The sequence below is a fragment of the Wasmannia auropunctata genome, unplaced genomic scaffold (assembly GCF_000956235.1).
Source record: "Wasmannia auropunctata unplaced genomic scaffold, wasmannia.A_1.0 LD275178.1, whole genome shotgun sequence".
In the NCBI taxonomy this organism is placed as follows: domain Eukaryota; kingdom Metazoa; phylum Arthropoda; class Insecta; order Hymenoptera; family Formicidae; genus Wasmannia; species Wasmannia auropunctata.
Window position 1 is genome coordinate 1 of NW_012087712.1, and position 10,627 is coordinate 10,627.

General features: G+C 28.0%; 1 protein-coding gene across 1 annotated transcript in view; it reads right to left on the reverse strand.

Annotated features, from left to right (window-relative positions):
• Positions 1 to 377: 377 nt before the first annotated feature.
• The window catches only part of LOC105461912 (inositol polyphosphate 5-phosphatase OCRL-1-like), a gene marked incomplete at its 3' end in the record, with an annotated part of 18,485 nt that continues 8,235 nt past the window's right edge, over positions 378 to 10,627 (reverse strand). The window contains exons 6-15 of the mRNA XM_011708425.1: positions 9,390 to 9,557; positions 7,801 to 7,979; positions 2,494 to 2,715; positions 2,247 to 2,382; positions 1,882 to 2,061; positions 1,711 to 1,807; positions 1,321 to 1,458; positions 1,103 to 1,200; positions 824 to 1,001; positions 378 to 509 (exon numbers count right to left, since the gene is read on the reverse strand). Of these exons, the coding sequence (XP_011706727.1) occupies positions 378 to 509; positions 824 to 1,001; positions 1,103 to 1,200; positions 1,321 to 1,458; positions 1,711 to 1,807; positions 1,882 to 2,061; positions 2,247 to 2,382; positions 2,494 to 2,715; positions 7,801 to 7,979; positions 9,390 to 9,557 (1,528 nt within the window). The remainder of the gene's footprint in view (positions 510 to 823; positions 1,002 to 1,102; positions 1,201 to 1,320; positions 1,459 to 1,710; positions 1,808 to 1,881; positions 2,062 to 2,246; positions 2,383 to 2,493; positions 2,716 to 7,800; positions 7,980 to 9,389; positions 9,558 to 10,627) is intronic.

Below are 10,627 nucleotides of genomic sequence, written 5' to 3' on the forward strand. Positions count from 1 at the left end.
TGCTCTTCCGATCTCTTATAAGCATCGATTTATTAAGAGTTGAAGATCAATTGTGATCTCGCTTTGAGCTAATGGCTGCGTTCAGCAGAAAAAGCGGCTTTGCAACTGTTGTAAAATTCTTTAATATGATTGGTTTATACATTTAGATCCGTGAAGAACTAAAGGCAATCATGTTGAAGAATCTCACAACAGTTGCAAAGCTGTTTTCTCTGCTGAACGCAGCCAATGATTGCGTTGCAAGTCCGAAATTGATTCGGCGCGCAGTTTAAATGGCTGAATAATGGATTTAAAAATTCATATAGAATTTATTAGGCACCGTAATATGATTTGAATTCGATCACATAAATATTATAAATAGTAAAACGTTAATTTCTGACTTACTTGTTTACATTGTAAATAATTGGTTGCTGCAGATAGGCAAACATTATGCAGATTATATGGTATCAAGGGTTCAGCAGTAGATTCTAAAAGTAATAGTAATGCCTCTGCTACCGAATGTACACCACCAGCTATACGTGAGAAAATAAATTATCGTCAAGGAACAACGGTATGTATATGTCTATATATATAATAGAGTGCAGTTCTACAGATAAAGTAGCTCAGTAATTCCAGTGAAAAATTATAGAAAATATATATGTATATATGTGTATATATATACATATATCGTAATAATGAATCACTGAGCTATTTTATCTGCAGAACTGCACTCATTAAAATATATCAGTGTAGAGATAGATATTTAATATATTGTATATTAATTGAAAAAAATATATATATGTGGCATATAATACACATTATACATTTTGACATATGAAAAGGATACGCATTGGATCTTGACTCCATTCATCTAGCCAATCTCGAATAGCTACTATCTCACTATGAAGACCTGGTGTTTCGAAAAGCCCTGGAGTTTTAAGGCCATGTCGATATAATCTATCTACTAAATGCCATATTTCTTTCGGTACCGGATATGGTTCTTGTGAAAGATTTTTATTATTCTCCTGCAGTTTTTTAAATCAAGAATTTTTAAGTTCAGATTATATTAAAGAAATACGTTTGAAATAAAATTATACATTTTTTACACCAATTTTTAAATATTTACCAATTCGACTAATCGTCCAATAGGAATTTCTCTAATTGGAACTGAAATATGAACTAATGCTTCCATAGAAGATCCAAAGCAGCTTCTCTCGTAAGTACCTAATAAGTATTATTAATTTGAACAATTATTATTTTCAACTTATAATAAAACCAACAGTAAATACAAAAATGAATGGTTCTATTATATATTGCCGTTGTTATTATGTGCATGTAATATACCTGTTATAGTAATGAAAATATCTTTGCCTCCCTCAAGATGTAATACTAAAATATCATATAACTTGTCTTCACCGGAATTCAATTTACATGCAGTCTTTTTGTCTATATATACCTCGAGTTTAATATCGCACTTTTCACCTAAACATACGAGGAAGAAGAAATGCACATGAAAATATATACAATATTAGTAATCAGAAAGCAGCTCTGCAGTGATTCTTTATACGGTTGATTTTTGTTCTTTAATTTTTCATTGGATCTAAGTATAGAAACCAATCATAATAAAGAATCACTGAGCTGTTTTATTTGCAGAACTAAACTATATTAAAATATATTAAGGTAGAGACAGATATTTAAAAAATATATGTGAGAAAGCATAAATATAATTTATACCTGGTTTGATAAAACCTGTATAAGGCTCTATGTGCAACCAATCCTTGCAGTAATTTGTATCGTCTAATTTTTTTATAAATTCAAATTGTACTGGTACCTAGTTTAAAAATATAGAGAATAAAAAGATTGTATGAAGATTGTGCTCTCCTTTTTTTTTCTATTTATACATACCTGGCCTGTATTAGCGATAATAAGTTCTTTACTGCTAGGTTCGAGAAATTTCAAAATGTCAAAAATAATATCCGTGGTATCGACCATTACTTGAGGTAAAAATTCATTCTCTAATTTATCTAGTTTCTTCATAACTTCCTCATGGATTTTACGATACTTTGCCGTATCTATGATACGTATCTATTTTGGAAAATTTTATGACATGATATACAATATATGCAATTTTGTTCAAGTGTATATATATAATCAATATAATTAATAAAAGTATATAATTAATAAAAGTTAAATTAACAATGTATACTAAAATTAACAATATATAATTAATAAAAGTAAATAAGAAAGTATTTGTATATTTACATATTTACCTGAGAATCAAAACTTGCAGTAACTGGCTTATGATCAGATATCTTTAGTTCCGGATAACTTTTGTAGCTAACTGATTTAATCATATCTCCTTTCCATAATATTCGATCACACCAAGCTGGAGCTCTGCATTTCTCACTGTGTATTGTCGGGTACAAACATAAAAAAGGATGTAAAAATATTAAATTGAGCTTTACTTAATAAATGTAAGTGTTGCATTTAGAAAATTTAATATAATTTTTAAGATACCTTGAATCCCAGTTGTCGGTACCTGGATCATATTTATACGTGGGTTTAAAGTCGATCTCTGCTTCCTGAAATCCTTGAAACACACGTCCTGCTTTGCGTTGGTGTCCAAGTTGATCAAATGCTAGAACGGGACCGTAGTTACCTTCTGAAATGCACTGCTTAGCTGTTGCAGCATCCATATCCGTTATGCGATAATTTAAATCTCCCAACCAATAAATCTGGCTATACATATACATATATTTATATATACATATACATAATATAATACAATACTCAGAGTGTTTCAGAAATAAATGTTCAAACTTTAATCATATTTTCTATTTACCGTAAGGATGAAAAAAAGAATAAACATAAAACTAGAAACACTTTCTTTCTAAGTTATAAACATTTCTTGTTTATGGAACTTGACAAGAATACTTTGTTAAAGAAATTGCTGGAAATAATTTTTTCTTTCACGCATAGTATTACCTACCTAACATATCGATATTTTATGAACTAGCAAAGACATTCAGAGATTCCCGGAATATTTCGAATTTTATCACATAAAGCGACAATATGATTTTAAGATACTTCTATAGCAGTATATCACAAACAAGAGATATTTTCATAAAAATATTTTATAAATAAAAAAGACGATTTAAATCGGAAGGATGTGCAAATTATACAATTGCTCCTCTTTTACCAGTTAATTAATAATACTTATTAGGTACTTATGAGAGAAGCTGTTTTGAATTTTCCAAAGCATTAATTCATATTTCAGGTCCTGCTCAATTAGAAAAATTCCTATTGGACGATTAATCGAATTGGTAAATATTTAAAAATTGTAATATATAATTTTATTTCAAAAGCGTTTCTTTAAGATACCTACTCATGTGCGCGTCATTGGAAAAATAATTAGATTAAATATATTAAGGCACAAATAATCGAATCAACGTCTATGGACCGATCTTTTCTACTAGGATAGTGACTTCTAGCACTGTCGCGTTTGACGCATTTACAGTTGAATTTATCCAACTGTGAAAGCGTCATCGCATTTGTCGCCAGTGTTCAAAAGTTCGTGCCCTATAGTGAGGACCTGAGCCTACAAAAATTATAACTATTTCCGACTAAGGAAGATTATTATAAATTATGACGCATGACGCGCACATAAGTTTGGAATAAATATCTTTATAATGTAATCTGGATTTTAAATTCTTGGTTTGAAAAACTATAAAAGAATAATAGAAATCTTTCATAAGAACCATATGCGGTAATTATTATTAAGAATTAATATGATTTAAACAGATTCATTTATTTTGATTTATTAATATGTTACTGTAGTTATAACTCGATGATCAATATGAATGTGGTATGCAGTTGTGCACATATAAATACTCAAATTTTAAAGTACAAAACTATTAAAGTTTAAAATAGTATTAAAAAATTTTGTCGTGAATAAACATTGAAAATAATGTGAATAAATTATACGTTAATAATAGTTAGAAATAGATCCACACAAATTATTAATAACATTACTTCTTTCTTTGACCATGAAATTCCGTTAAATCAACAACTACAAGATATTTAAAAAAAACAAAATAATCCTAAAGAATAATCCGGAGGTTATCTTAACGAGGACCAATAAAGACAATATTACGGTGGCTATGAATAAAAACGACTACAAACAAAAAATGTCATTGTTACTCAACGATCGGGAAATCTAAACTATATAGTTAAAAAAGATGCCACTAAAAATCTTTCACGAAAGTTATGTGGGAGTTATTCACTAAATTGAAAGAAAACGATTTTATCTCAGGACAAATGAAAGGTAGATTATATAATAGTGATGGGGTGTTACCGCGACCTTTACGGCCTTTACGAAAAATCCATAAGCGAGAAGTACTATTGAGGATTATTATTTCCTCTGTGGACAGCCAATTATACACTTTGACTGCCTTTTTACATAAAATCATCTATCTACGAGAATAGCCCTGAATCGTTTAGCTGCGTAAAAAAATAGCTTTTAATTGGTTGAGAATCTTACAGGTAAACAAATTGACAAAAATTGTGTTTTAACTTCTCTCGATGTTGTATCGAATATTCCAACAGATCTTGCACTTGACAACATCTCTAATAGATGGTCTCATTTTTTCAACGCCTGTAAGATTCCTCAAGATGAATCAAGACCTTAAAACTAGTTTTTAAATCGACATTTTTTTCCTTTGACAATAACATTTACCAGCAAAAATTTGGGTCACCAATGGGCTCCCCGTTATCCCCAGCAATTGCGGATTTGGTTTTACAAGATTTAGAGAGAAAAGCATTGGATTTATTTAAAATTTCTCTTCCTTTTTATATCAGATATGTGGACGACATTGCAATGGACGCTCCACAGGGTAAAATGCAAGACAATTCAAGACTTTCAATTCGTTCCATTCTAGACTTCAATTAACGATTAAAATTGGAGGAGTCAAGCTTGATTTTTTGATGTTACCATAATTAATAATTTTCTAGGATTTGATTGGTACCATAAACCCTTTTTCTTGGGGAGGTACTTAAATTATATGTCCTTACATCCCCTTTCGCAAAAGAAGGGTACGATCATGGGAATGACGAAGCTTTCCTTTTAACGCACCCTACACATCATTGTAAAAATACTTTAATCATATTTTATTATTGATACATTAATTTTATTATTGAAACTCTGTTGAACAATGATTACCCATTAAAATTCATTATTGACACAATAAGCGCCTGAAATCTTTGATACGCAATAAAACTTCACATCAAAATAGTGAAAATAATATATTGAATGAAAAGAAAAAATCTTGGTTCGTTATATCATTTATAAGCGACATCTCGGAAAAATTTAATACTATTACTAAAAATTTAGATGTAAAAATTGCGTTTTCAGTCCTAAACTCAATATCATAAAGAACCATAAAGACATTCTTCCCAATAAAGAAAAATGTAGTGTATAAGATTTATGTTAGTGTAATGACTGACGCTTTCTACGTTGGGCAGACCGGCAGAACTTTAAAGATCAGAATTTTGGAACATAGGAATGCTATTCGGAGGAATACTAGCAATCATTCTGTTATAACTGAGCATAGGCTGCTTCATAGTCATGATTTCGATTGAAAATGTAGAAGTTTTAGAGAGTGAGCAGTTTTTATATAAACCGAATTGCGGAGATGTTCTATATTCGATTGCAAAAAGATAGCTTAAATTTACAGTCAGATACTGAATTTTTGCACTATGCGTATATTGCGATTCTCAATAATTTGGCAACAGAATTTTAATATCCAATAACATTATGTGTATTTTGATTTTATGTACTTTTGTTTTTATCTAATATATTATCATACTAGATCTAATAATTTTGACGACTAGAACTTATCTTACTTATTTCAAGCGTTTATTTTATCTTTAACTGTTGTGAGAACTTGAACATTACGATACGCATGTGCGTTTTTAACTTAATTTGACCTGCGGAATCTTTACAACTTTAATTATGTACACTCCTTGCTGCGATTCGGTGAGTTTCTGTCTGTTTCTTATCATTCCGTACTATATCGGATTACAATGTGACAACATATAATATAGTGTTAATTTTGCTAAATATCATATAGCGCTATGACCGAAACTCTCTTTGATTGTTGTCATCTGATCTGTAAATCACATGCCAATGGCAGAAGATAAAGGATAGAGGGATGCTCATCGTGTCTAACCAGGAGTTCTCCCTGAATGCTTTGTATGTTGAGGATGGTCCGAAAATAAGGCCGAAAAAATTGGTATTACTTTAAAGAATTTTTGCGCAAAGTGAACTACCCATGGATTCTCATTAGCCCATTTTCCCTATATCTTTTAATTTAATAAAAAGTGTTTATAATTTACAAATAAAGTATTTCTGAATGTTAATATGACTTTTTTCCACTCTTGTAACGAGTAAAATGTGTTCTTAAATTATAGCCATCTATTTCTGAAACATTTTGTATATATACATGTATACATGTATATACAATGATGAGATTCAATTCTTCTTTCAAAAAAGAAGTAAGATTTATCAAGATTTAATCGCCGAAATACAATATGCTGGATTAATCAAAAGAAACTAAATTAAATCTCGTCATTGTATATATGTAAAGATATTCAACGTGCGCGCGCGCGCGCGCGCGTGTGTGTGTGTGTGTGTGTGTGTGTGTGTGTAATGTGAATTGATTTAATTCTTCTGTCAATGTAATTTTTCATTTGTTCATCAATGTATTTATTGCATATTTCAGAATATGATAGTGTAAAAACATTATTAGTAGTTACTAAGTCTTAAAAAATTTTTTTCACATTTTAAAAAATCAATAAAAATCCTAGTATACCTGGTTTGTGCCAAAAGAATAGGTTTTAACACTTAATATCTCATATATGTATATTATATTCACAGTTCATACTATATGTTTTGTATGTCGCTGACAGTATTTTTGTGCAGTTTAATTAATTCATCAATCAATCAATCAGTTTAATTAATTCATATTTGTAAAAAATGTTATCAATGAAGGAATCATCCCGAGTGTAGTTAAAAGTGTCGTTTACATCTTATTTATAAAAAAATAATTTTGCAAACCATTTGTATTATTCAAAATATTTGTAATAAATAATTACTACAAGAATTATTGTTATCGTTTTTAGAAAACATATTTAGAGTTTATAAGTTACCGTTTTTAGATAATATACATATATACAGTTTATAAGACTTTATAAGATATCATATTTAGAATTTATATAACATATTTAGATATTTAGAGTTATTATTAGATCCCATTAAATTATATTAGATAGCAAATACTCAAATAGTAAAAACAAATGTTGGATTTTAGTATATTACAATTCTGTAGTAAAACTGTAATCTAAATAAAGCATTTTGTATTTTATCAAAGAAGTTTTTATTTAGTTAGACTGAAAAACCTTCAAACATTGTTTCAATTCTTTATATTTGCAAATTAATAGTGAGTACATTGAACAATAATATTCAGTTTCACAATGTTTGCGCTAAAAATGTAAAAGTAAAAACGAGATAAAGTATGTACAAACTTTTGCTGTTCAAAGCGGGAATTTGAGATATCATAACAAAATTGGCACAAAAATAATATAAAAATTATTAACATTTAATTTAAAATAGGTATCCGTGCATTGATAGAAGAATTAATATACTTCCAAAGTCATAACAAAATAAACAAAAAATTAAATTAATTAAATATACGTAAGTACTAATACTTATAAACATAATATAATTTTATATGATAGTTAATTGTACATATATCATAGAAAACTTACTCATGATCCTTGAAATTTTTTGGTGGCACATATTTTGTAAAGGATAGTCTCGCACAAATATCAGCATAATCCTGATTTCGTCGTTCAAATTCTTCACAATGTGCAGCTAAATGAGCATTAACAAAACAAATGGCCGTATTGTGAATACAACAACTTACTGCAACACCACCTTTATTGCCCTATAAGAATTTGCAATTAAGTATTAAAATATGAAATTAGTGGTCAGTTTTTTAAAATTACATGAAAAATATAGGTTAAATATATTGTATCATTGTATACGTATTATGTTAAATATTGAAGATACAAATGTCTTGATATACATTACTTGACAAAAAATAAGGAACATTTTTAAAATGCTCAAAACTGTATAATTTTCAGATCGTTAAAACTCGGTGAAAAATTATCGTAAAAATAACTTAAAAAGTAAAAAAGTATTTTAAAGCTTAAAATTTGTACTTTAAGTACAATTTTGTGCTTTTAATCATTTTTTGAAATTTCTTTATCTCCACTCATCTCAATCTCATTTTTTTATCTCCACAATTCTGTATTTTAAAAAGATTACATGATTGGTTCTTGTAATTACACACATTTAATGCAGCTTGATAATAAATTTTTTTTCAGAAAGTAAGACATTCACAAAAAATACAGTTTTGTTTACAAAATGTTTAAAAACATTTTTTACAATTTTTTTTACTAAACAACTTTGAAATTGCATTTTTGACAACCAACGTTAAAATTCAATAAAAAATTTTTTGTCTTTGCAGATAAAAAATTTAAAAAAGCATTCAAAAACTCGAAGTTTGTACTTGAACATGTTTTTGATTCAATTAAACAAAATTATCTTTACAGTTCTGTCAGCCTTAAAAAAAAAGAATATTATTTGGTCTTCTAAAATTATATAGATACGTATATTTATCCATTCATCAATCCTTCACATATGTATATATTCCCTTTCCTTCTCCTACACGATTTACAAAATCCAACCGGAAATTTCCATGTGGTACACACTGAGGCTGCGTTCTTTTTTACGCATGATGCGTATGATATATCATTTTATCTTTGTTTAACTTTCGGTGAACAAGGATAAAATGATTGGAACGCAGCCTGAGTAACACTAAATAACGGTAAATGTCATTTTTAAAAATACAGGATTGTTTTTAAGTCGTGCAAAACATTATATAAAAATATTTAAAAAAATGTTAAATTTAGTTTTCCGCAATTGTCTTAAATTTTTCGAAAGAAATTTTTTGTCATATTGTAGAATCTCGAAAGTACGTAATTTTAGAAGACGAAATAATATTTTTTTAAGGCATAGAATTGTAAAAATAAAAGATTTGCAAAAATGATCAAAAGCATGTTAAAGCAAAAACATCGAGTTTCAAAATTTTGATTTTTTTTCAAGCTTTTTTAATTTTTTTAAATCTGCGATGAGTTTTTTTACCGAGTTTCAACGTTCTGAAACAGTCTATGATTGTGCAATTTTGAGCGTTTTGAAAGTGTTCCTTATTTTTAATTTTTAATGTTTTATATTTTTTATGATTCTAAGCAATAATGATTTTAAATTATAAAATATTTTGTGTAGACCTTACCAACTTTCCCATAATTCCTGTTCCTACTGTGTCTGTACATACATTTTCGATAAATGGTATATGAGTTTCAAGTGCATATACTAACAGCATTATGCCAACTAATCTGACAAGAGCGACTTGTGTATAAATTCCTCCTGGATGAAGTGAATTAACTATAACTTGCCTATAATAAAATGTTTACGTTATGTAATTGTATCTATCTCTGTGTTAACGTATAGTGTTTGATTTTAATTGTTTACCTCAAATATCTTGTAAACAACACATTAATGTGGAAAATATTTCAGATAAAGTTATATGGTATAAAGGACAAATGATGGTAAATGATGATTTCCATTTTTTTAAATAAAATTGTATGATTTTTTTACATAATTTTTCTAGCTCCGTATATAAAATCAGTACTTATTACCATTTAATCATCAGACCAAAAAAAGTGACAAAAAGTAAAACCTTTTTGTCACGAGGCATTAAATCATAATCAAAAATGATAGTTTTAATCAAATTTTCAAAATATTTAAGAGTATTTAAGAAAAAAAATAACATTTACTCTTATTTTCTCAGATTTATCTTTGAATAATTTAACATATTACAAATTTTTCATAGCTATAGTTTGAAAGTTTATAATAAGGAAAAAAACAAGGGCTTGAACAATACAAGTACAATTCTGCTACAGTTTTATTAAATAAAATAAATAGTGCACTTAATATAATAAGATAAAGATTCAATAGCCAAGCAAAATAAAAGTTTAAACATTATTATTATCTAGAAAACGTAAGGATAAACATATTCATCAAATGGTAAAAAAATACATTTAAAATTAAAAAATGTAACAAAAAACAAAAACATTCTTTGAACAACAAATAATTGTAATATTCGCAAGTCATGTCTTTTAGTTTTATCTATCAAAACTTAACATATATATTAAATAATATGCAAAATTAATATATGGCTAATATACAGGGTGTCTCGTACTCAATGGTACAGCGCTTGTGGGAAGGTAGTGTGGACCAAACTGAACAAAAAAGTCCTCTACCATTTAGCGATCTTCGCAATAGTTATCGAAATACTAATCATTAAAAAAAAATTTACGCCAAGTATATACATGTATCGTACATTAGATACATCTTATCTAAACCAAAAATATTATTTTAACAAATAAAAGTTGTCCAAAAACAAATATGAGATCATATAAATTGCCAAGTATTTAATTAGATATAGAGAGTAGAGACAAAAATATTTTA